The sequence below is a fragment of the Schistocerca americana genome, chromosome 3 (genome assembly GCF_021461395.2).
Source record: "Schistocerca americana isolate TAMUIC-IGC-003095 chromosome 3, iqSchAmer2.1, whole genome shotgun sequence".
In the NCBI taxonomy this organism is placed as follows: domain Eukaryota; kingdom Metazoa; phylum Arthropoda; class Insecta; order Orthoptera; family Acrididae; genus Schistocerca; species Schistocerca americana.
This window is the reverse complement of record NC_060121.1, coordinates 892639539-892667532: the sequence shown is the minus strand read 5'-3', so window position 1 is coordinate 892667532 and position 27994 is coordinate 892639539. Positions and strand designations below refer to the sequence as shown.

The window sequence follows — 27994 nt, the reverse complement described above, 5'->3', positions numbered from 1 at the left end:
GGGACCTGGGGGCGCTGATGCACCTGCTCAAGTGCAGCCTGGGTTCGGGGATCCTGGCGATGCCGATGGCCTTCAAGAACGCGGGAACCGCCGTCGGCTTCATCGGCACGGTGCTCATCGGCATGCTCTGCGGCCATTGCGTCCACATGCTGGTCAGTAGCGGCTCCACCACCGGCACTCGGCAAAACCGACGCTCTGTCGGTCCAAAGAATGCAACAAGTCGTCTGAGGGCTGACATCTCACAGCTAAATGTTGACCCCGCGTTTATGACGGCTAGCATTATAGCCTCTTACATTGTTTCTCATAACACTAAAAGAGGTTTATGACTCCACTTAGCTGTCAAGCACTTTTTAAGATCACGTTACGCTACAGCCTATGCACCTCATCTAGGAAATGACTAGAGTCGTTGCATCTCGGCCTGTATTGTCCAACGGAGGCAAGTACATCCTTGGTCTGGAGAGGCAGGTCCCCTAGGAAATGTAAAGGATTAGTATTACAATTTCACTGTTCTTCTGGCGGTACGTCTAGTAAAATGTAACTCGAATAAGAATTTTGTACGTTATTCAAACATAAATACGTAGGCTTCCTTGGACAGAGTCAGTTGGCATAAAGTTTCAAAATGTAAAAGCTGTACTGCAGAAACCAACGTTTTGGCTGCGGCTGCGGCTGATGTGCTTTACCTGCGTGGAGTGGGTTACACACTGAAGCGCCAAAGAGTCTAGTCTAGGCAGGCGTCTTCAAATACAGAGATACGCAAACAGGCAGAATACGGCGCTGCGATCGGGAACGCCTACATAAGACAAGTGTCTGGCGCAGTTGATAGATCGGTTACTGCTGCTACAGTGGCAGGTTATCAAGATTTAAGTGAGAATGAACGTGGCATTATAGTCGGCGCACGAGCGATGGGACACAGCATCTCCGAGGTAGCGATGAACTGGAGATTTTCCCGTACGACCATTTCACGAGTGTACCGTAAATACACTCCTGGAAATTGAAATAAGAACACCGTGAATTCATTGTCCCAGGAAGGGGAAACTTTATTGACACATTCCTGGGGTCAGATACATCACATGATCACACTGACAGAACCACAGGCACATAGACACAGGCAACAGAGCATGCACAATGTCGGCACTAGTACAGTGTATATCCACCTTTCGCAGCAATGCAGGCTGCTATTCTCCCATGGAGACGATCGTAGAGATGCTGGATGTAGTCCTGTGGAACGGCTTGCCATGCCATTTCCACCTGGCGCCTCAGTTGGACCAGCGTTCGTGCTGGACGTGCAGACCGCGTGAGACGACGCTTCATCCAGTCCCAAACATGCTCAATGGGGGACAGATCCGGAGATCTTGCTGGCCAGGGTAGTTGACTTACACCTTCTAGAGCACGTTGGGTGGCACGGGATACATGCGGACGTGCATTGTCCTGTTGGAACAGCAAGTTCCCTTGCCGGTCTAGGAATGGTAGAACGATGGGTTCGATGACGGTTTGGATGTACCGTGCACTATTCAGTGTCCCCTCGACGATCACCAGTGGTGTACGGCCAGTGTAGGAGATCGCTCCCCACACCATGATGCCGGGTGTTGGCCCTGTGTGCCTCGGTTGTATGCAGTCCTGATTGTGGCGCTCACCTGCACGGCGCCAAACACGCATACGACCATCATTGGCACCAAGGCAGAAGCGACTCTCATCGCGGAAGACGACACGTCTCCATTCGTCCCTCCATTCACGCCTGTCGCGACACCACTGGAGGCGGGCTGCACGATGTTGGGGCGTGAGCGGAAGACGGCCTAACGGTGTGCGGGACCGTAGCCCAGCTTCATGGAGACGGTTGCGAATGGTCCTCGCCGATACCCCAGGAGCAACAGTGTCCCTAATTTGCTGGGAAGTGGCGGTGCTGTCCCCTACGGCACTGCGTAGGATCCTACGGTCTTGGCGTGCATCCGTGCGTCGCTGCGGTCCGGTCCCAGGTCGACGGGCACGTGCACCTTCCGCCGACCACTGGCGACAACATCGATGTACCGTGGAGACCTCACGCCCCACGTGTTGAGCAATTCGGCGGTACGTCCACCCGGCCTCCCGCATGCCCACTATACGCCCTCGTTCAAAGGCCGTCAACTGCACATACGGTTCACGTCCACGCTGTCGCGGCATGCTACCAGTGTTAAAGACTGCGATGGAGCTCCGTATGCCACGGCAAACTGGCTGACACTGACGGCGGCGGTGCACAAATGCTGCGCAGCTAGCGCCATTCGACGGCCAACACCGCGGTTCCTGGTGTGTCCGCTGTGCCGTGCGTGTGATCATTGCTTGTACAGCCCTCTCGCAATGTCCGGAGCAAGTATGGTGGGTCTGACACACCGGTGTCAATGTGTTCTTTTTTCCATTTCCAGGAGTGTATATGGAAACCGGTAAAACATGAAATTTCCAACATCAGTGCGGCCGGAAAAAGACCATGCAAGAACGTGACCAACGACGACAGAAAAGAATAGTTCAATGTGACAGAAGTGCAGCTCTTCCACAAATTTCTGCAGATATCAATGCTGGGCCATCAACAAATGTCAGTGTGCGAAGCATTCAACTGAACATCATCGATATAGGCTTTTGGAGCCGAACGCCCACTCGTGTATCTTCGATGACTGCACGATACGAAGCTTTGCACTTCACCTGAGCCCGTCAACACCGTTTTTCAATTGTTGATGGCTGAAAACATGTTGCCCGGTCAGGCGTCTCGTTTCAAATTGTATCGAGCGGACGGACGTGTACGGGTATGGAGACAGCCTCATGAATCCATGATCCTACATGTTAGCAGGGGACTGGCCAAGCAGGTGCAGGCTCTATAATGGTGTGGGGGTGTGCAGTTAGAGTGATATGGGACCCCTGATACGTCTAGATAGGACTCTGACAGGTGACAAGTACATCAGCATCCTGTCTGATCACCTGCATCCATTCTTGTTCACTGTTGCATTCCGACGGACTTGGGCAATTCCAGGAGGACAATGCGACACTCCACAGGTCCAGAATTGCTACAGAGTGGCTCCAGGAACATTCTTCTGAGTTTAAACACTTGCGCTCTGTTCAGAAGTGCTCTCCACCCCCCTCGCCCCTCGGTCTCCTGTACTCTTTCGGATTTATGGACAGCCCTGCAGGATTCATGCGGTAGGTTGGTTAGGTTTAAGTAGTTCTAAGTCTAGGTGATTGATGACCTCGGTGTTAAGTCCCATAGTGCTTAGAGCCATTTGAACCATTTGAATCTTCCTAAGCGTACATTTTTCTGTAAACATAGTATATCCTATCAAGTTTGATTTTCCTTTGCACGAGAGATATCGTTTCACTGAGATCATCTGAAATCCATTCTCTATACTTTACGTTTTTGGTTCTACTGACATGCATGACAGCACTGACTTTCGTCGTTCTAGAGGCGTGTTTAATATTGGTAACGCATTTGGTCTTTCCGATGCTCATCGATAGGCATTTTTTTCTCTGCCATTAAATGCAGTGCATGAAGTTGCATAGTAGCTTCTTGCGTATCGTTTGTCAACAGGGTCGGGTTTTTTGCAAAACCTAGGCGATGGATCGATAGGTTTTCTGCTCTGATCCCCGTCCCTAATCCGGTGTTCGCTGTTAGAGATCTGATCCATTCTCCGACGATTTTTTCCAGGACACGGTTAAATAATTATCGTGAAATACCATGCTCTTGCCTTATTTTATTATTTGGGAATTAGCTTGGACGATAGCAATGTCCACACGAGGTCTATTCGGGAAGTAAGGTCCTATAGGTCGCGAAATGGAAACGACTGTGAAGATGAATTTTTTTTTCAACAGTTAGCAAAACCTTCCAGATACCTGTCTACATAGTCGCCGCTCAGACATAGACATTTGTCGTTGCACTGCACCAACTTTCCAGTATTCTCGTCATAGAAGGCAGCCACCTCTGCTTTTCGTCAATGCTCTACGCTATTCTACAGCTCGTTGTCTGTGTCAAAATGTTACACTCATAGCCACCGTTTCATGTGAGCAGAGCTAAAACTCAGGGGGAGTCAATTACGATCTGTATTGTGGGTTTACGTGCTCACTGTTCACCCAGGAATGGAAACAGCGACGTGATGCGATCGACGAGTATACTAGAGACACTGCCGAGCACATCTGTGCAAGGTGTCACCGGTCTTTCACTGATTTCTATTTCGCGTTCAATCGGACCTTACTTTCTTTCCGAATAGCCCTCGTAACAACAGAAACAGTTAAGGTCACTGGATTTTATGTCTACCCATCAGCGGATGGAAAAAGCCGCATGTGATGACGTCCCTAATATTGGCTCTGGACAACCTTAGTAGATACGGACACAACTGCCTGGGACTTGAAGTCCAAACATATACTGGAAAAAGTGCAACACTTATACGAATTTTGCCACAGTGTCACCCTTACGGCCGGTCCTTGGTGGCCGAGCGGTTCTAGGCGCTTATGTCTGGAACCGCGCGACCGCTACGGTCGCAGGTTTGAATCCTGCCTCGGGCATGGATGTGCGTGATGTCCTTAGGTTAGTTAGGTTTAAGTAGTTCTAAGTTCTAGGGGACAGATGACCTGAGATGTTAAGTCCCATAGTGCTCAGAGCCATTTGAACCATTTTCACCCTTACGTATTTATTTTCCATTTTACCCACTGGCTTCACACTTTAATAGCTGTCCCCGTACCTAGCATTGTTGCGTGAATGTGTTATTTTGACCCCACCACCTGTTGCTTTGAATATATTTTAAGTATGCGCCACAAACACGTCTTAGTCGTATGAGATTACCGGTTCCGTTTGCGGACGCAAGCAGTTATTTGTGTAGAAATAAATGTGATTGTGCGGGATAGTTAAATTGTTTTCAGAATGGTGGAACATGGAGGACGGAGCGAGAAGACCACGGGTCTCCTGCCCCGCCCGCCGACGTCACTGAAGCGACATCCGGGTTACGCCCTCCTTCTGCGTTTCCCTGTCACGCGACTCATTCTGAACACCCCATAACTACTTCCAGAAAGTCACTTTACAGGGCCATCTGTCTTGGCGACTGCAGTAGACCCCGTTTACTCACAACGCCATCATGTTTTTACTACTAACACTCGTGACCTCTTACAGCTCTGACTTGCTTTCGCCATGTTTTCGCTACAGTAAAAGTCGTTTGTGATTCCACTTTGAGGTGAAGCACTTTTTTATGCCTCGTTACGCCATCGTATTTTTACTACTTAAACTCACAAATAATTAAAAGAGACGTAGCCGCTCTGCTGTCGAGGTAAAGGGAGTAATTGGGTGGTGTCACATCACTGGTATGGATCAAGATCTCGAACTGGTTGTAAGAGTGACAGCCGAGCGCAGCGAGGGCAGTCATTATATTAGTACATTTAATCGTTGCTGTTAGTCGGTACTCGGCGTATCATAGGTAGTTGAGTTAATAAGTATTCTACGTGCCACCACATCGATAGTACCTGGTATCAGGGTAGTATGTTACCACCAAACACAAACTTTACAGGGCTTCTGTAAAGTTTGGAAGGTAGGAGACGAGATACTGGCAGAAGTTAAGCTGTGAGGACGGGGCGTGGAGTCGTGCTTGGGTAGCTCAGTTGTTAGAGCACTTGCCCGCGAAAGGCAAAGGTCCCGAGTTCGAGTCGCGGTCCGGCACACAGTTTTAATCTGCCAGAAAGTTTCATATCAGCGCACACTCCGCTGCAGAGTGAAAATCTCATTCTGAAAAGAACAATTGTCTTGACATTTCAGTGAAACAATTGACTTTCATGTTGTGAGTTTGAAATACATATAACAAATGAGAGCTCTGCCATACAATTGGAGAGTCGTTTGGACTTGTAGAAGGTAAATCAAAAGTGACCGACAAGCTTTCAAAGGTTGTTCATGGATATCTTCTGAGTATTTTGGTCTAAGGTACGCACAGTTTTGGGCGGCTGTTCACAGAGCAGTAATGTAATTATAATTTACTCGGGTTGTTACCGCAATTACCCTTATTCCTCTAAAAATACCTTGACAACAGTGAAGAAGCCTATAATTAGCGATAACCAAAACGTACACCACATAGTACGGAGAAATGCAAATATCCTCGGACGAAACGCATACGCTTTTATCACAGTGTGTTCAGTCTGTTGTGTCAATGTGTAGTACAACATGTAACAAATCCAGAACAGTTCCCTTACAGGCATTGCTTAAAATTTCGACCGCAATGATAACGACAGAGCATACAGCGGCTCACCAGCGACTGTCTTATACGCTCAAGAATGCCAGGGGATTGACGTTCCACTTCCTTGGCAGCGATAAGTCTAGTAACCAGGTCCGTGCGAGCATCGACCAGTCTTATACACTAGCCTCTTCACATGCCTCCAAAAGAAGAAAGAAGCCCATAAATATCACATCAGGAGACCGAGCTGGCCATGGAACAGGAATACTGTCCAATTCACTGCCGTCCAGTGTGTAGTCCAATCTGGTCCTTAACATCGAATGCAAAGTGTGCTGGAGCCCCACTGTGTTGAAAACACTTACCCGACGAATTCTCAGCGGCACATCTTCTAGGAAGTGTGAGAGCACATGTTGGAGGAACATTTTGTACACGACTCAGTTCAGGGTACCAGGAAGCAGGTAAGATCCGATCACAAAATTGTTGACAATACCAGCCCACACGTTCACAGCAAACTTCTGTTGATAGGATCGACATACCACTGCGTGTCGATTTTCGTCATCCTATACATGGTACTCCCAGCTGTTGAACATACCCTGTCTTATAAACGTGGCCTCTTTTGCAACCAATACGAAATCAGGAAAACTGGGGTTTTCTGTAAATTGCTGTAGAACCAAATTGAAAACGTCACTAGAAATGGGAAGTACGATAGCGGTGGCTATTGCGCCTGCTGTGGATGATAAGGCTGCAATTGTTGTACGCGTGCCGTATCTCATGACAGCACTGGCGACGGAAAATTAAAGCTCCATCTTCCTTCCTTCTTTCTTCTTTTGTTCATGTACGACTCTCGAAGCAGTTGATTGGCTTGTGTCCCGAGCTCGTGCAACGCCCCGACTACGAGAGTTAGGATTGTCACCGATCGCATGTAACACTTCCTGATCCGTATCTGGTGCTCTAGCATACCTCACAAATCCAACAGCTTCCATTCTAACACGGAAGGATCGGGTTTGCAGTTGACGCCAATGTAGAGATGCAAAAGTGCTGTGATGTGTCTGCCGTCGGTGCGGGAAGATGTCAAGCAAAGCTTCGCTATTCTATCCTTCCATGGATTCGGTGAAGTCAAACACGGGATGCATATCGGCCGACTCTTCGCCAGCAAACCCATCCGTAGTCCTGCTGTGTGTCAATGTTAGCGCACAACTAACTCTGCCGGAAGACAACAGACTAGACAGCAGCGGGCAGTTCTGAATGCAAGCTTCAAGGTAAGTAGTTCAAACGGGTACTACTGCTGTGAACAGCGGGAACCGTGAGAGAATATAAACACTCGTACGGCGCATACCCTCGGCATTTGCACTGACGTCCGCCATTTTCAGTTCAGTGCAGATACTAACGTAATTGCAGTAAAACCCAAAAGAAATGCAATAACTCTATGAAGATCCGCGACAGACCGTGAGTCCCTTATACCAAAATACTCTGACGTTATTGCAGAACAACCTCTGAGAGTTTGTCGATGGAGTTCTGATTCATCCTGTAAAGGATTTTGGATGGAGTGCATTTCACAAGGACGATCTTCTGGAATGTTTTTCAAGTTTCAAAATACAAGTGAATGAACGTTTGTCTGTATAATTTCTAAGATTGCAGTTTAAACGTTTTAGACTGAGCTGGTAATCTTACTCACTAAAACCAGTGTGGCTGTGTTGTTGCAGGTGCGGTCGTCCCACATCGTGTGCCGAAGGGCTCGTGTGCCCGTGCTGGGCTTCGCGGAGACGGCAGAATACGCCTTCCTGTATGGGCCGGGTCGTCTGAAAGTGTGGGCGCCCTTTTCCAAGTGAGTCTCTATGTCTACAATATTTGTGATAGTCACAGATCGCACGAGCCGCAGCCAAGCGTAAGTGAGGGTGTTTGTTTTAACTTGAGGCAACCAAATATCTCGAAAACGACGCATCGTACGAAAAAAAGGTTTACCTGAAAAGACAATACTGCCAAAGGAGACATTAGTCTGTGCTGCGATTGGTCACCTCGTAACCACCCTTCCTGGTGGGTCAACTTTGTATTTCCAACTGGGGACCCATCCCCCATTTCTATTGCAATTTGAATTCTACCCCAAAAAATACGTAGTTTCCTGAAACCATTGCTTCCCATTGGTGGTAAATGGCGCTGTAATCCACATATATAAAGTGTACCTGTTTTTGTAATTAACAATCGAAGCAATTGAGTCTACATTTCATTTACGATGTAAATATTAACCTTTGTGTTCTAACGGTTATAGTCATGTTCACACGTTACTTGAGTGTTGCGAATCTGAATGTACAGTACAAATACACTGAAACACGAAAGAAAAATAGGCATGCGTATTCAAATATAGAGTTGTGTATACAGGCAGAATGCGGTCGGCAACGCCTGTACAAGACATTATCAGATCGATTACTGCTGATACAGTGGCAGGTTATCAAGACTTAAGTGATTTTGAACATGGTGTTATCGTCGGCGCATGAGCGATGGGACATAGCATCTCCAAGGTAGCGACGAAGTGGGGATTTTCCCGTACGGCCATTTCACGGGTGTGCCGTGAATATCAGGAATCCGACAAAACATCAAATCTCCGACATCGCTGCGGCCAGAAGAAGATCCTGTAAGGACGGGACCAGCGACGACTGAAGAGAGTCGTTCAACATGACAGAAGTGCAATTCTTCCGCAAATTGCTGCAGATTTCAGTGCTGGGCCATCAACAAGTGTTAGCGTGCCAGCGAATCAACGAAAAAAAAATGGTTCAAATGGCTCTGAGCACTATGCGACTTAACTTCTGAGGTCATCAGTCGCCTATAACTTAGAACTAATTAAACCTAACTAACCTAAGGACATCACACACATCCATGCCCGAGGCAGGTTTCGAATCTGTGACCGTAGCGGTCTCGCGATTCCAAACTGTAGCGCTTAGAACCGCACGGCCACTCCGGCCGGCCCAATCAACGAAACATCATCGATATAGGCTTTCGGAATTGAAAGCTCACTCGTGTACCCTTGAGGACTGCAGGACAGCAAGCTTTACGCATTGCCTGGGCCCGTCGACACCGACATTGGACCGTTGATGGCTGGAAACAAGTTGCGTGGTGGGACGAGTCTCGTTTCAAATTGTTTCGAGCGGACGGCCCTGTACTGGTACGGAGACTACCTCAAGAATCCATGGACCAAGCATGTCAGGAGGAGACTGGTGCAAGCTGGTGGACGCTCTGTAATGGTGTGGAGCGTGTGCAGTTGTAGTGATACGGGACCTTGAAACGTCTAGATACAACTCTGACAGGTGACGCGTACGTAAGCATCCTTTCTGATTACCTGCATCCATTCATGCCCATTGTGCATTTCTACGGATTTGGGCAATTCCAGCAGGACAATAGACACCCCACACGTCCAAAATTGCTATAGAGTGGCTCCAGGAACACTCTTCTAAGTTTAAACACTTCCGCTGGCCACAAAACTCCCCACACATGAACATTATTGAGCATATCTGTGATGCGTTGCAACGTGCTGTTCACAAGAGATCCCCACCTCCTCGTACTCTTACGGATACATGGACAGCGCTGCAGGATTCAGGGTGTCAGTTCCCTCCAGCACTACTTCAGACATTAGTCGAGTCCATGACACGTCGTGTTGCGGCATTTCTGCATGCCCGCGGGGGCCCTACACGGTATTAGGTAGGTACCAGTTTCTTTGACTTTTTAATGTGCTCGTATTGCACCGACGTCGTTGGTTGTGGATCACGCTAAAGGTGGTTTCTGACGAGACACTGGAACGGCTAATCATAGAGCACTGCACAATCAAATTTTCAACACTAAAGTAAATTTAGAACAGAAGTATCAACCGTCAGAACACAAAGGTTTACAATTGGCTCGTACGTGCAGAAACAGACACATTTTGTATCTGTCGATTACATCATCATCTACTACGAATGACAGATAATGGTTTGAGTAAAGAATCAGAATATGCAATAAAATTCACTAAGAAGTTTCCATTCTGTCTGAAGAGGTTCTGGTTAAAAACGATACTAGCTACTGCGACATTCACGTGTCATAAAACATTTGAGACAATATTACTGCTTTATGGCAGCCAGACTCGAACATAGGCTGCAATTTTAAATCGTATCTCGCGCAGATTGGCAGTTCTGTTGGTAGGGAGCCACTATATATATTAACATGACTGAGCTAGATTTGCAATAAGAAGGCAATACGGTTGAGTTTTAAAAGTAAAAATTTCTCCGTCGAGAAAAAGTAATTCACACATGACTTTGACTTACATTTTTGTGAAAATTTTATTGATAATTTATTAAAATGACGGCCTAATGACAATACGAATGTGAAAAAGGAAAATTTAGTGTGTATCAAACGACATATACTGGCGTGGAGTGCGCTGACTGGGACGTGCGTGTCTACCACTGGTGCATCGCCAGACGAATTACGGTGGAAATTCTCTCCACTGAGCACTAATCCCTTCTCGTTGCAGGACGTTCGTCAACTTGGCGCTGGTTATCACCTACTACAGCGCATGCTGCGTCTACGTCATCTTCGTTTCTACCAGTATTAAGCAGGTCAGTTCCTACGGCTCTCGCTTGGTGGCAGCGAGTCATGAAATTCATTCCTTCTACAGCAGTGACACTTTGTGATTAATAGTTCACACCACCCATTGCTGTTCTAAATCTTCATCTACCTGTATAATTGAAAGCCATTGTGCGTTGTACGATGGAGGGTGCATCATCAACCTGTAATCATCTCCTCTCCTCCCCCTTGCCTCCTCCTTTCTTATTTCATCGGTGAATGGTAAGTAAGAAGGAAGTCCTTTGGTGTACCTCTATTTAAACCCAAATTTTCTACTTTTACGGTTCGCGGTGCACAACGCCTTACTTTATCGACTTCTGCTGCTGTCTCACACTGACTCAGTACGACATTGATGCCGGTCGCGGTAACCGAGCGGTTCTAAGCGCTTCAGTCCTGAACCGTGCGACTGCTACGGTCGCAAGTTCGAATCCTGCCTCGGGCATGCACGGATGTGTGATTTCCTTAGGTTAGTTGGGTTTAAGTAGGTCTAAGTTCTAGGGGACTGATGACCTCAGATGTTAAGTCCCATAGTGCTCACAGCCATTTGAACCATTTTATGACATTGATGAATCGAGCAGTTCTTTATTAGCTATAGGATCCGCCTTTTAAGTAAAACACAGTTTTCCGTTGTTAACCAAACACGTTTCGGCACCTCTGTGCCATCATCAGTGTGGTTTGTTTATCGAAAAACTGTGAAAAGTGAAGATATTTTAGATTGTAACTGATCTAACAAAATGAGACCTAAAGACAGTTTTTGTTCGATTTTGTTCATAGCTTGATTTTACACTATGCAGTTTTGCAGAACCATCTGTATGATATACTATACTGATAGCTTGTCATCTACAAACCAAAAAATATAAATACGAATATCATCAGTGAGTTAAAAGATTCCTTGATTTTTAAAAACGTGATTTTGGTGTGGCAAAATGTTTCGCTTACATATTTGTTATTACTCACGTTTTGTTGTTGACAGATCCTTCTTCTTTCGCCGTTCATTTGTTCCTAAGTGAGTTTGGCGTCGAAGTTCAATTTTGTTTACTTTTATCTCTCCTCTTCTCTCTCTGTGTTATGTGTGTGTGTGTGTGTGTGTGTGTGTGTGTGTGTATGTGTGTGTGTGTTGCCTTTTGTGTAATGTTCCTTTAATTTGTTAAACAATGTGCCTTTACAGAGTATAGTGTATTCACTTAAGAACTTGTCTGCCTTCTGCTGTTACCTTCTGTATGTACGAGTTTTCTTCTATTGTTCGCTAGTGATGTAGGTTGCTCCTGCATTTCAGTCTTTTTAAACATTTTGCTGTTGTAGTTGGATGGTGGCTGTGGACTATAAGGTGGACAGAAAATGTGCTATGGATGGTGTTACTCTTTAGGGCTCTCAGGTACTACGAGTATCTTTTTTGAAAATTCCTGTATGCTCGTCCTACGTATATTGTTTGGAAAGTGTTGCATGTCAGTTCATATATTTCTGATCTGTTGAATTTATCTGTGGGTGTCTCCTATGTTCTGAGTTTTTTTCTGTTTTGTGTTGTCTGTCCTGTATCCTATTTGAAATATCTCTTTCTTCAATATGCTGCCTGGTCTGCTGACAGTTTTGTTATTAGGTGAGTATGTGTAATTTTTTATTTGTGTGTTGTTGCAGTCTTGTGTCTTGCATGTGGCCATTGTTTGTGTATTGTGTTGTTTTGTGTTGTGTAAGTTTTTGTATGTGTGGTGCGTTTGTTCCCTTTCCATCTACAAATTTGTTGGTTTAATTTCTCTACCATATGGGTCTTGTAACGATTTTCCAATGCTATTTGGGTGCTCTGATCAATCTGTGGAGCATGATTCTGAAGCTTGCTTGCTTGTGTGCCAACGGGTGATTCGACATATTGTGAATGGTGGTGCTCGTGGCTGTCGGTTTTCTGAATGTTGTAAAGTGATGGGTGTTGTTTGTTTTTCGAATGGTGAAATTCAGAAAATTTAGCGTTTTGTCCGTTTCTGTTTCTAAATTAAAGGGAATTTTTGGGTGTTTGTTTCAGTGTGTAGCTGTTTTCTCTCTCACTCTCTCTCTCTCTCTGTGTGTGTGCGTGCGTGTGTGTGTGTGTGTGTGTGTGTGTGGATTCATCAAGCAGGCATATTTTGTCGTCGACGTAACGGTGCCAGCATATACCTTCGTCGTTTTTTGATTTTATTTTGTGTGTAGAGACATTTTTCTCTAAGTTGTTGATGAATATGTTGGCTAGGAGGCCACTAATTGGTGAGCGCATTGGCAATCCTTCACGTTGGAAAGAGAATATTTTTTGGAGCTTAAACTAATTTCATGCTGTTTTGGTGTTGAGTGTGGTTGCTGTTTCATTCATGTATGAGCCTGCTGTGCTTCCTTGTTGTTTTAATCTTTCAAAAATGGTTCAAATGGCTCTGAGCACTATGGGACTCAACTTCTGAGGTCATTAGTCCCCTAGAACTTAGAACTAGTTAAACCTAACTAACCTAAAGACATCACACACATCCATGCCCGAGGCAGGATTCGAACCTGCGACCGTAGCGGTCTCGCGGTTCCAGACTGCAGCGCCTAGAACCGCACGGCCACTTCGGCCGGCTTTTAATCTTTGTATGATAATGTTGATTGTTTCATTTATTGGAGTGCAACTATTCAGTTCTTCTTTGAATGTATTCTATATCTTTAAATTATCCAGTTGGGTAGCTGTGCCATACCAGAACACTATACTCATTCACTGATCGTTCTAAAACCACGTGTCCTGTTTGTGAATTACATCTTCCTTCCAAACAGCTTAAATCAGCTGTGAGTCACACTCCCTGATGTAGAAAGTAATCGTCGATCGTACAGTCAAACGATGTCAAATGTGTTTTTATTACTATTTAATGACACCAACAAAGTGAAAATATAAATTTAGTGTTTATGAAATAGCATGTATTGGCCTGCAGTGCACTTATTTATATTTTGGGTCAGGTACTAATAAATTTGTCTCTCCGCATTTAGTATCATCTCCCGCCGGAGGTTCGAGTCCTCCCTCGGGCATGGGTGTGTGTGTTGTCCTTAGCATAAGTTAGTTTAAGTAATGTGCAATCTAGGGACCGATTACCTCAGCAGTTTCGTCCCTTAGTATTTCACACACACATTTCGTATCACTTTCTAGAGCTGGATCCTCTCTGTCAACAACACCATCGTCTGCGAACTGACAGCCAGGGTTACAGACATCAAACCCCAGTTCATTGGTACGCTGCCTGACAAAAAAAAGTGAAGTATCCAGAAGACACCGTCAGATGTAAATGTAACTTCAAGCACATACACACCAACGACGCCGGCCGGTGTGGCCGTGCGGTTAAAGGCGCTTCAGTCTGGAACCGCGTGACCGCTACGGTCGCAGGTTCGAGTCCTGCCTCGGGCATGGATGCGTGTGATGTCCTTAGGTTAGTTAGGTTTAATTAGTTCTAAGTTCTAGGCGACTGATGACCTCAGAAGTTGAGTCGCATAGTGCTCAGAGCCATTTGAACCATTTTTGAACACCAACGACTGGTACGTGGTTCAAATGGCTCTGAGCACTATGGGACTTAACATCTGAGGTCATCAGTCCCCTAGAACTTAGAACTACTTAAACCTAACTAACCTAAGAACATCACACACATCCATGCCCGAGATAGGATTCGAACCTGCGACCGAGCGGTCGCGCGGTTCCAGACTGAAGCATCTAGAACCGCTCTGCCACAACGGCCGGAGGTACGTACGTGATTAGAGTTGCAATTCTCTGTAACAGGTAGAATGGCCAACAAGTGCATTTGTGTTGTTCGTCTTTAATGTTGTTACCAGGCCTGGTAGGGTATATAAAGGTAGAAACTGCATAAGATGTTGAGTGATAAGTGTGGTTGCCGCGTACTCCTGTAAGAGCGTTATCAGCACCTCAACAGTGTGGAAGGGACCTCATTGTGGCCCTGCTGTCATATCGTACGTTAGGCTAGGCGCAAATTGAGACCCGTATAGCGCGTGAGGCGCGACGCAGCGCAGCGCGCATTTTTGTAACTTCAGACATTCTAATGGGACCGCGCAAATTGCGACGTGACGCGACTGGGACGCGACACGCGCCTGCGCCAGGTCGCGCGGCGTTGTGGTTGAGGCACAGTTTCTCGCGCCGCGCTTAGCACTTGCCTCGCTAGCACCGTGGGAAATGTGAGGCGGTGATCGCAAAAGTAGCCCGGCCATATGCTCACATCGGAACGGCGCATATGAGCAGTGGTAGTATTGCCCATACGATAAATTTTGCGTTACTGTGTACTAAATGTTCTTGCCTTTGGGTAGTGTTTTGTTTTTCGCCATATAAACGCTCCAGCTTTCTTCGTTAGTACATTATAATTTTCTGTCATTTATATCTGTATAGTTTAGTTTTGTTTTGTTTTTCTTCTGTCAAGAAAAATGCATAATTCAGTAACTGATGATACATTGGCAGCTGGAATTGTATCATATGCCTCCGCTATATTTTCATATCGCAAGAAGGGATAGAGGGTAGTGAATAACGAAGCAAGGAATATTATAAAATCATGTGATTAAGGAGCAAGGCAGGAAAGTAAAACAAGATTATCTTTTCACTGCCTGGTATGCTGGCCTATCTGTACGATCTGTTACAAAAATTTAGAAAGGGGCAATTCCACCGGTGTGATCCCTTTGTGCTCCTGGTAAAAAGCGTCCAAATTCTGAAGTATAGAAGTCTCACTGTGATTACTTGGATATGGATCTAGTAATGTAATACGACACACTGTACTACATGCATGTGAACATCACATTTCCACTCTCAAGCTAGAAAGAAACAGTCGAAACGCAGTCACAAATAACAATGTTTGAATTGGTTCGCCGTGATGAGAAAAAGCATTTCAATTGTTGCATGAACGTTATCAGCATTAATAATCTAATTATACAACAGGCTACACAAATGAAGAAAATCGTCGGTATTATTACGAAAGTAGGCATATCCTAAAAGAGTGTTATGATTAGATACATTTAATTTGTTGAAATGTACTGCTGACAAAGGCAGATCTACTTTCATGACAATGTTTCTCGAACTCCAACTCACAAGGCAACATGGCTAGCTTGTGCATTTCTGTCGCGCGCATTACCCTACGCTGCTGACAATACACTGACCATTGTCTTGTGCGACAGATCAATTTTTTATTTTTCTCAGTAACAACTATCTTATTCGCGATCACACATTGTCAGTTTGTTAAGCCGTAGGTGAGGAACCAGTATCTGGCATGTGGCTATCATTCCGCCTGAAGCAACGCTCATCATTATTTTAATACTGATCAGACCAAGAGAAGGAATAAAAGCCTTTGGTAAGTTTCCATTCCAGTCGCTCAGTGTCAAAAATGCGATGGGTTACGGGGATTCTACCAAAATTCCAACAGAATTGGCAATCTAAGTGAGTTGTTAACCTTTTCTCATTCGAAGAAACATCTACGTTTGTGAGTAATGGCCACATTTCTCTTGGTGGCTGGTTTAATTGTATTTCCTTTGTCACTGTGTAATTTCACAAACACATCTCACAGCAGCTATTGCGACAGAATTCCAAAACGGAGTGCCTCATTAAACAAGTAATTGGCAATCACAGAGCTCAATAGCTTACGAATAACCTCATAGTGTCGGTTTGCAGTAACATAAAAAAAGAAATTTCATGTTTATTTTCATACTAGGAAGCTCTTGTTTCGCTAGCTGTCGACAACTCTTAAAAAATTAGTCACCGTAGTGAAATAAATAAAAAGGGAAGTATAAGTACTGTATATCGCCGTAGATAAGAAAGTTCCGTGTGTTTAAGAATTGGCAACACTCTCCTCCTTGTGTGCTATCATTCGCCAAACTTTAGTTTCGGTGTTTAGGAGATATGATGGTTAGATGTTTAGGAGATATGAGCGATGTTGCGAGTATTTTATTCTCGCGGGCGTGAGATCGGAAGGAGCGCGCTACATGGGATCCATTTTCTCTGTCAGCGCAGAACGTCGCCAGTCGGCGCGTGCGAAGTACGGTGTACGCGTCGCAATATGCGCCGCACCCGCGCGACTCGTGCGGCACGTGCTTGTCGCGCTGTAGTGTCGCGTCACGTCACACGTGCTATACGCGTCTCAATTTGCGCCTAGCCTTAACCAGGGTTGTGGGACATTCAGGATGTGACAGTGGCCCGACGTTGGACTGCACGTGTGTGTAAGGGCAAACATTCTCGTCTTGAAGGTTCCAGTCGACCACGTCTACCACAAGGGAGGATAGATGCATTGTTGTTCCCGTATTCTTAACCAGATGGCAGTAGCTGCGCGCCGTGTTTTTGCTACCGCTCGTGGCCAACTGCACTGATGCTCCGTCCCTTCACACAGGTGTGCGACGTGCTGTTCCCGTGGGCTATCCTGGACGTGCGCATCTACATTGCCATGATGCTGCTGCCGCTCGTGCCCAGTTGCCTGGTGCGCAACCTGAAGTTCCTGGTGCCGTTCTCGACGGCCGCCAATCTGTTCATCGTGGTTGGTTTCGGCTGCACGCTCTACTACATGTTCCGCGACATGAAGGATCCCGGGCGGCTGCCGCTGAATGAAGACATCGGCCGTTTCCCACTCTTCTTCAGTACCGTCGTCTTCGCCATGGAAGGAATAGGAGTGGTAAGTTCACATCTACACGTGCAGTGGGACGTGGCACAGGGTATGCGTTATACCAAATTCATCTCCCTCCTGACCACCTGACCAGCCTATTTCTGATGATGCGTAGGAAGAAAATTTGTCGCTCCTTCTCTGATATGCCTCAGTTGCCCCCTTTTTACCATTGTGTTCGTTACTGTGACGTCTCTTCCCTCCTTCTTCCCTCGCCGGAGGAGACGCGACACGTAACGATGTTCGTGCCCGTCGGTATGACGTGGAACAGCACCTGTAACTGTCGTAAGAACACAACTCCTCGCGTGGTTTCGAAATATTCTGTTATCTGCCCGCAACAGTCTTCTCAGCTTGTGCGAGCTGGTAAACTGCAATCGTTTATTTTTATTTTTATGTCCGCAGCTCGTGGTCGTGCGGTAGCGTTCTCGCTTCCCGCGCCCGGGTTCCCGGGTTCGATTCCCGGCGTGGTCAGGGATTTTCTCTGCCTCGTGATGACTGGGTGTTGTGTGATGTCCTTAGGTTTCTTAGGTTTAAGTAGTTCTAAGTTCTAGGGGACTGAGGACCATAGATGTTAAGTCCCATAGTGCTCAGAGCCATTTTATTTTTATGCCCGGTTAGTTCCGTGATGAAATAAAATCTCGATTTTTTATTTCATCATTACGGTCGTTTTTCATATCATACATGCGATGATGAAATTTTGCTGTCTACAATTCCGTTGCCATGCCGTTGCTACGTCAAGTTGTTAAACAACGGTCCGACGTAACTCCAGAGGTAACTTATGATGCAGTAAATGTTTATTTAATACGCCGTAATATTGATTTAAACTAATCACTTTTCACTGTCCATTATTCATGTACTCACTTAGTCACTTAAAATGTTTAAAGAGTCAATCAACTTGCATTGATACACATTGTATTGTCCGTTTAATGAGTTAGGTGACACGTAAGATTTATCTTTTGATTCAGATTTTATTGTTCTTTCTGTAATCAATTGTTTGTCCCTCAACTCACGCACACCGATATATCATTCAAGATTAACTTCTGTTCAGTTTAGTAATCGTGACACTGACGACAACTTTTGACTAGTCGGCATACTTGTCTTTCTTCTTGTCTTCGTTTTACTGCGTCCTTCTCAAGACTACGGATTGTTTTTCTGTCGTTGATCCATTGCTCTCAAGGTTTGTAACTGTTCATCAGAGCGAAGGCTAACTCCGATAAACCAGTATCACTCAATTGAAGTCTAACACTCGTCTTACTATACCGTCGCGTTGAGAACGGTAAAGATTAACTTTCATCAGTCGAATGACTGAGCAATACTTCAGTCTCTACCTCACGAGTTATCAGACTTCCAAAACTGAAACAATCTAATAGCGTTTGCGTCCAGACAGCTACCGCAAAGGTAGTATCTCTTTTTCCAACAAACAGCTCAGTTCATACATACAATACCAGGAACAAAAATGATATGCACAAGGGCTTAAAAGCACTTACTTTAGTTCAAAAAGGGGTCCACTACTCAGGAACACTCATCTTCAATAATTTTCCAGCAAACATAAAAAATTTTGTTACAAATAAAGATCAGTTTAAAAGGAGCCTGAAAGACTTACTAGTGGCCAACTCCTTCTACTCCATTGACGATTTTTTTAATAGAAACAAATGATGTATTGTATATACTCGTACTATTAGTATTGTTATTTCAGCTTAAAAAAATTGATATGTTCCACATCCACGAGGATGTCCTCAGCACGGATCTATGGAACGAGAAACTAATCTAATACAATCTAATCTCTACTCTAGAGCGACTCAAGAGCAACTAACTAACTGAACATTTCCATATCCGAGTTGCATTGTAGTCGCATTGAATTTCCTTTTCGATGCGGCTACAACTCTCTTCCATGGTAAATGTTATCTTTGACTGAATTACTTTCTTGGATTTAACCTTCGTTCGTATTATTTTGAATTTATTCTATAGATGTTTGATAAAGAATCTATGATAATCCTTCCCTTTTATCTCCCCTTTTTGTATGCTATTCTCAGTATTTGAATGATATAGGTGTTAATCAAAATATTACCAGTGTAGGTTTTATCGTCAATAGTTGCCATCACTGTAAAGATGACTCACTTCCGTATTTTAAGTTTCCACAAAGTTTGTTAATTGGGGTTTTCTGTCTTTGGGGCGTTACATTACCTAATATGCTGGAGCAAGTAGCACGTATCTTGACTCTTTCCGAAAGTGGAACCTCCTAAATTTGTGAGTATATTTCTCCATGGTCCCTCCTCTTTTGCTGCCTTTTCTTGCAATTCACTCAATGTTTTTATCACTCTCAAGCTGGCTAAATGAATCCGTGCTGCAGGTTGCACATCTTCTTTAGATCGTCTCTATATACTCCATTATCATAACTTGGTAAGAGCTTAAGACTGACACCGGGGAATTTATCGACTGGTGGTTTTCCAAGTACTCTTTCATATGAGGTGGTGGCTGAGTAGGTAATTGACAGACTAGACATCCAGATGTCTAGGTTTCAATCACCAGTCATCTCCAGGATTTTATCAGCCCTGTATAGCTCATTATAGCTTCAGCAGTCATTTGTTAATGCGAAAAATGTCGAGTAGGTCCGCAGTTCAGAGAGTACATTTTAAACGCTGGAAGAGGACCAGTAGGATCGTGCCTAGAGAAGCACTGCGGTGTTTATATTGGGGTTCAGGAGAGCTTTACTTGTTTTATGATGTTTCCAGTAAATCTGAGTCTGCCCTCTCTCTTCTACATAGCTAAATTTAAGTGGTAGTGTCATACTGAATCGATCTGGACGGTTCCTCCTGGGTACCTGACGATAACAACTCCTTCCTGTGACCTACCAGCAACTGCGTAGTCGAACAATATTCGTCGTTAGCATCTATTTACGCGTTTAACATTATTTACGTCGCTAAAGACACCTCCACTCTAACATTCACAGTTGGTTTATTGTTCTATCAACAAAAAAGGTTGTTGCACCACTACCTGAAATTGCCGCTAGGCCTCAGAAGAGGAAAAGTTCCATTATTCGCTGTAAGTGATTTCGTGTGGAAGGCAAATAAAACCGCGCCAGGAAGAGGACTTTATACCGACTCACCGCAAATGTACACGATAATCTTTACTGCAGATACCTAGTTATCCAACCACGAACAGGTTCACCACGTACTTGCTCATTTACGAAACGCGTCGCTCATGAATATTCAGTATCTGAAACGGCAATGGCGTTCACACCATTCACGAGTTTACTTGACTTTGCCACACATTTGGGCAACGTACGCACCAATAGAATCACTTTTTTACCTAGCTAGTGAGTTAATGGTAGTGACAGTTAAAGAGCGCGAGTTTAAAAATGAACTGAAGCTCCACAGACTAAAAGTAAAATAAAATGTCGTGTGCCTGTTTATTTCAGTTATTGGTTTAAACATAGATTAAGGTTTTCTGTTGTTGTTGTTGTAGGCTTTGGCCTAAAGACTGGTTTGGTGCAGCCTCTGCGGTACTCTATTCAGTGTAAGCCTCCTCTTCTCTGCATAACTGATGCAACCTACTTCCAATTCAACGTGTTTACTGTATTCGGAGCTTGGCCTCTCTCAAGAAATTCCTCTGCATTATTTGATTTAATTCGGCTGTACTTCATTATCTTTCTTTTATTTTTATTGATGTTCATTTTGTGAATAGTTATGAAGGTACTTTACTTTCCGTTGAATTGCTCTTCTAAGTCTTTTGTCACCTGTGGAAGCATTATAATCTCGTCAATAAAATTTTCGTTATTTTTCCCTCAACTTTAACTCTATTTTCAAATTCCTCTGTGTTTTTTTATATTTGTTTTATGCACTTTGGGACAGGCTACAACAATGTCACACACTTTTCTCAACTTACTGATTCTCTCTCATGTCATTTTTTATTATTAGATCTGTAATTTGGGCGCCGTGCAAACTGTAGATAAGCTGATGCTTCGTGTATTCCATCTGTCCATCTATGATAACTTCAGTATTTCAAAGAGTGTACCACAGTGAAGATTGACGAAGTATTATTCTTAATCTAGAAGTGTTATAAACCTTGTTTTGGCTTCTGCCAAATTTTAAGAACAAGTAAATATATTTGAAAAATGGCCACATGTTGCAACAATTTCTGCAAAAAATGTATAATTTTTGAAAACAAAAACGAAGATGGAAAATTACTACATTATGACCTATGTGTATTCATTTTAGAAGTTTTTTTAGTGTCATATTTTTGCTTGATGATGAGGTCATAGCTCGAAATGTGTTGTATTACTAACAATTTAATCGAGCTAACAAAGTATCATGAGTGATGGGGTTCTCCGAAGGACCCATTTATAAAGTTGAACAAACAGCCGCGGTCGAATAACAGGGAATATAACTTTAGAAAATTAATATGTGTGAACTTCGTTTGCCTGATGGTGACAGCTTCTCCAAAATATTCAAACGAAACTTGGTAATATTTCACCGTCACTAAGGTTGAGTTATTGTATTGTGAGAGTCAGGGCTTGCTGCTGTTCTCGGCACTTCAGCACACGACGAAGAGATTGACAGCGCTCTGGTGTGGTTGCAGGTGATGCCGGTGGAGAACACGATGAAACACCCACAGCACTTCCTGGGCTGCCGAGGCGTTCTCACCATCGCCATGACCATCGTCATCTTGCTGTACGCCTTCATCGGCTTCTTCGGCTACCTCGCCTACGGTGAAGGTACCTTAGGCAGCGTCACCCTCAACCTCCCCCAAGAGCCGTTAGTATATCTTCGTCTCATGCAGACGTATTATTTAGCTGTATTGTTTAGTCTGAACCGGGGTGCTGCTAAGTTGGGGTGCTGCTAAGTTGGGTTGCCACAGTTACCTGTTATGCGCCCTTTGCTTTACTTGATATATGTATATTATGTATTACTAAAACGACACGTGTTACAAAACTTCAATAATCGAGTGTAATACAAATGACATAGCTTATAGGGCAATAGATAACATTAAGGGGGGGGACGTTGATGAAAAACACACACTATTTCAAAAATGAACCAAATCCACCGTTTTGGAGATGTGGCAATGAAATTTTGTACCACGCTTTACATGAAAGTAACACATTTACATATAATATCCTTTGATTATATATATTCAACTTTTTTATATGAAATCTGAAGTTTTATTTTCAGAAAATAATGTGTGTTCTTTTTCCTCAGAAAGTATTCAAGAGATTTCTACGAATATTTCTCTGTTTCATCTCTTTATATGTTGTAAGCTTCCTCAAGAGGTTTTTGGAATAGATCAAATAGGAGAATTTTCATAATTTTAATTATAATTGCACAAGCACAATTTTAAATTCGTGCAAAATCCAAGCACTTTGCCCCATACCTCAGCTTGCAATCAGCATTTCAAAATTTGTTCTTGACACAACGTTTATTAGATTTACAGAAATATGTGTACAAAATTTCATAATTCTAGCATTCATAGAATCTGAGGAAAAGGTACATAAACTTTAAAAAACGAACTTTTCAGGAAACGCAGTTTAAAAATCAACCTAACTTTTTCCTTATGTCACTTCTTCAGAAGGCACCACATTTGTACTCTGGGCCATCTTTCCCTTCAAGGATTCTCTTCTGGTTTCTTGTTGTCTGTCTTCTTTCCTTTACCAGGTCTTCAATTGACTTTCCAGCTGCAGAGATGCGCTGTAGATCTATTTTTCTCAGTATGTCTTGGGTAAAATTTCCTATCTTGAAGCCCACTCTTTCTAATACCTTCATCCTCCCGACGTTTCCATCATTAAATACAATAACTGCATCATAAGTTGCAATTCTGACAGCTGTAGCAGATGCAAATATGTTTTTAGGGCATCGTTCCCTATGAGTGAATTTAGAGACTCATTTGGATTTTGGGTTTTGCGATGAACACACTTTTTGAGAAGTGCAGGAGATGTCAGAAACCTGTAAGTGGGTTTGACAGCCTTTTAAATGTATCCCGCACACGTTTGTTTGAAAGTAAAACACAGAATCGTTGTTCACTGAGCTGGTATTGAAGTGCTGCTTCGAAACGTGGGCGTGGCAGGGAGGCCGCGTCACACTTTTAAGTAATTTTCAGGCACTTCGGATGCGATTTCAACGTTGAAACTTTGGAAACTAATTGTCCATGAGATGTACTAACAAATAAAAAATAAATCGGAAGTTGACATTTTTGGTCAATTTCATCAAGGTCCCTCCTTAACACATGACTTACAGAAAAATGAATGACGCTCAATTGCAATAAAACAAAGCGTATGTAGTTTCTGACAAGGGGCTCATGTAGAAACGAAATTTTATTGCCTCAATATGATTAAATAGTAAGTAAATTTGAAGAGTACTTAGAACTAAAGATAGATGAAAAGCCCTCTTGGTAATACTACATTTATAATCTTGTGCAGAAACTCAAAACTGCTTTATTCTCTATTAGAATATCTTCCACCGACTGTGGTAGCTTGTTTAGTTTATACGGGGTGAATCACTTAAGACTTAGAAAGTGCTATTGATGTGCGTTTTGCACAGCATGGATTGATAGTCAGGGACTCGTATTGCTAGTCAATCAACAGGTTATAATAATACTTAGAAAGTGTATTTCTTGTGCAAACATAGACTTTTTTGAAGGACACTACGTCTATTGACATTAATAGACTAAAAGTAGGGCAAGTTTAAGTATCAGTGGTGTTTGTTGCAGGATTTTAGTGACAGGCCTGTATGAGAAACCGTATTTGGAAAAGTTCCCACACCGACACTTGTACAATACCTGGGCTAGCACATACTAAACAACAACAAGTGTGTACATTAATTATGTGGATTCTGATCAGCAACGAGACAACTGAGCATCACAGATTGTATTCAGAATGACCATCGGCAGCGAAAATACATGCTTTCAGTCTGATACGCAAAGACTGCTGCACATATGCTAACAATTCAGCGGAGATGTCTGAGCAGGCCCCAGTAATACGTCGTCGCACATCATCGGGTGTAGTTACTATGCCCTTACAGATAGCGTCTTTGAGCTTTCTCCATAGGAAAAGTCTACAGACCTCAAATCTGGGGTACGGGCCGGCCAAGGTACAGCACCTCTATGTCGAATCCAGCGATTTGTAAATAATTCGTGAAAACGTGCTGTAGTACTCCGTCCACTACGGGCTGGACAGCCGTCATTCTCCTAGTCTGCAGAGGAACGTCTTCTAGCATCCGTGGAATATGGTCTGTTGAGAGGCTGCGATACTCGTGCGCTTTCAGTGTTCCGTCTATGAACGACGGTCCTACGAGTTGAGGGTTCCCTAGCCCACACTATTCGTCTACACTCCACGGATGCCGACGTTCCCCCTGACGAAGCCAACGGGAATTGTCAACAAACCAGTAGTCATGTTTCGGTGGTTTACCTGACCATAATTGGTAAACCTGGCTTCATCAATAAACAAGACGCATGATACATCTGGAGTATCCTGTCTTAACACCCATGTACAGAAGTTAATACGATTCTCACAATCGTTTCCATGTTGCTCTTGATGGAGAGAGGTGTGATAGGGATGGAACCTATGTGGATGGAAAATGCGCAGGACACTGGCCTGACTCATGCCACTCCCTCGTGCGATTGCGCGGGAGCTAACGCGCGGATCAGCTGCAACAGCAGCAAGAACACTAATTTCGCACTCTTCCGTCATAGCTCGTTCCATTCTGTTACGTTGTCTGCTTGTTGCACTACTACTTTCACGTAACTGGTTGAAGAGATTGTTAAATAATCGCGGAGATAGTTGACGTTTATTGGCATATCTTGCCGCATGCACTGTACAAGAACGAACTGCGTTCTTGATACACCATGAGCATGTCGGCTTTTTGCATTGGTAAATCCCATCGTCCATTCACGACCTACTGCTTGCACAGCTACACACTAACTGACTAGCAAATCGCAGTGCAACTAAAGAACGTACACGCACACAGCAAACATGACAGCATCGTACCTAGCAACTGCTCGGGTTGAATGGCACAAACGATTATTAGTGTGGAAACTTTTTAGAATATGGTCTCTCATAAACGACTCGCAACGAACTCTAATTTACACTACTTTTAGTTCGTTAATGTCAATAGGCATTGTTTCATTTAAAAAAGTATATTTACACAAAAAATACGCTTTCTAAGTATTAGTACACTCTGTTCATTGGCTTACAATACGAGGTCCTGACTGCCAATCCATTCTGTGAAAACCACACATCAATAGAACTTCCCATTTCTGCAATATTTGCAGCGCGTGATTTATTTTCACTCTATTATATACATACAGGGTGTTTCAAAAATGACCGGTATATTTGAAACGGAAATAAAAATTAAACGAGCAGCGATAGAAATACACTGTTTGTTGCAACATGCTTGGGACAACAGTACATTTTCAGGCGGACAAACTTTCGAAATTACAGTAGTTACAATTTTCAACAACAGATGGCGCTGTAAGTGATGTGAAAGATATAGAAGACAACGTAGTCTGTGGGTGCGCCATTCTGTACGTCGTCTTTCTGCTGTAAGCGTGTGCTGTTCACAACGTGCAAGTGTGCTGTAGACAACATGGTTTATTCCTTAGAACAGAGGATTTTTCTGGTGTTGGAATTCCACCGCCTAGAACACAGTGTTGTTGCAACAAGACGAAGTTTTCAACGGAGGTTTAATGTAACCAAAGGACCGAAAAGCGATACAATAAAGGATCTGTTTGAAAAATTTCAACGGACTGGGAACGTGACGGATGAACGTGCTGGAAAGGTAGGGCGACTGCGTACGGCAACCACAGAGGGCAACGCGCAGCTAGTGCAGCAGGTGATCCAACAGCGGCCTCGGGTTTCCGTTCGCCGTGTTGCAGCTGAATGAATATTTCGATGATCGTGTGATTGCTTTGGGCTATCCGAAACATACAGGAGGCGGCGTGGATTGGCCTCCCTATTCGCCAGACATGAACCCCTGTGACTTCTTTCTGTGGGGACACTTGAAAGACCAGGTGTACCGCCAGAATCCAGAAACAATTGAACAGCTGAAGCAGTACATCTCATCTGCATGTGAAGCCATTCCGCCAGACACGTTGTCAAAGGTTTCGGGTAATTTCATTCAGAGACTACGCCATATTATTGCTACGCATGGTGGATATGTGGAAAATATCGTACTATAGAGTTTCCCAGACCGCAGCGCCATCTGTTGTTGAAAATTGTAACTACTGTAATTTCGAAAGTTTGTCTGCCTGAAAATGTACTGTTGTCCCAAGCATATTGCAACAAATGGTGTATTTCTATCGCTGCTCGTTTAGTTTTTATTGCCGTTTCAAAAATACCGGTCATTTTTGAAACACCCTGTATATCGTAACATCATACTGTTGGGGCAACTCTGTTTACTAACCAAAGGCGAAATATTGTTTGGTTTCTATACTTTCACTCTGTTACGTCCCATGGCACCATAGTTGCAGTAACTATGTACACTGACAAACAATATTCTTGCCCCCAAAAAAGCAAAATCAAAACGGCCTGCGTTGTCAGTTCAAAGAATTTGGTGAAGAGCCCTTGTTCAATGATTTCGGTATTATAAATTCACATTCCGTGTATACATACTCTCTCACAAAGGTTGTGGTTAAAAATGTTGTATAATCGCCGGCCGAAGTGGCCGAGCGATTCTAGGCGCTGCAGTCTGGAACCGCGCGACCACTACGGCCGCAGGTTCGAATCCTGCCTCGGGCGTGGATGTGTGTGTTGTCCTTAGGTTAGTTAGATTTAAGTAGTTCTACGTTCTAGGGGACTGATGACCTCAGAAGTTAAGTCACATAGTGCTCAGAGCCATTTGAAGCCATTTGTTATATAATCAAAAAGATCCTGCAACATTCACTCAGTGCACACTAGATGGAAAAACAATTCGCATTTTGACAACATTTCATTTACGTCTGTATGGAAAGACCTGCACTATTCTGTGGCTTTTATTTTCTGTAGGCTTCCTACAGAACTGAAAAGGTTGAGTAATAAATGCCAGATTTGAAAATCTAAGTTGATAAGCTTTCTTGTGGCTCACGCCTATTGTTGTGTACATTAGCTCCTCACAGTAGCTCAGAGGCCTACTATGTCACATGCTACTTTTTTTGTTTTCTTCCGACCTTCCTGTGAATTATTCAGTTGGATGGCCAAGAGTCATGCTGGGTCCCCAGTGCCTTCAATAGCCATTTTGGTGTAGCTCAAAGCACCTGTTGACGTTTATTTTCCTCTGTGTTTCCGAATTAAATTAATTTCTTTAAAAAAATTCGCCTTTGTAAAGCACTACGTATTTCTTTTTTCTCTTCATTACCTAAACTTGTTTCGACAGCTATGTATCACCATTAGTGAGTCTTGTTTCATTTCTGTAGAAAATATTATACGAATTTCGTGATTGGTTTTCTATTTTAGGTCTAAGAATTTTAACATGTGCAAATTTTTGACTAGTCACCTTCAGCTTCATAAATTCTACTCTGTAGGAATCAGCATGGGTTTCGAAAAAGACGATCGTGTGAAACCCAGCTCGCGCTATTCGTCCACGAGACTCAGAGGGCTATAGACACGGGTTCCCAGGTAGATGCTTTGTTTCTTGACTTCCGCAAGGCGTTCGATACAGTTCCCCA

At 43.9% G+C, this 27994-nt stretch overlaps 1 protein-coding gene across 1 annotated transcript in view; it reads left to right on the top strand.

The window, feature by feature from the left end:
• LOC124605600 (proton-coupled amino acid transporter-like protein CG1139) overlaps positions 1-27994 on the top strand; it is a 201212-nt gene that overhangs the window by 157502 nt on the left and 15716 nt on the right. The window contains exons 4-8 of the mRNA XM_047137392.1: positions 2-152; positions 7868-7989; positions 10660-10744; positions 17099-17377; positions 21944-22119. Of these exons, the coding sequence (XP_046993348.1) occupies positions 2-152; positions 7868-7989; positions 10660-10744; positions 17099-17377; positions 21944-22119 (813 nt within the window). The remainder of the gene's footprint in view (position 1; positions 153-7867; positions 7990-10659; positions 10745-17098; positions 17378-21943; positions 22120-27994) is intronic.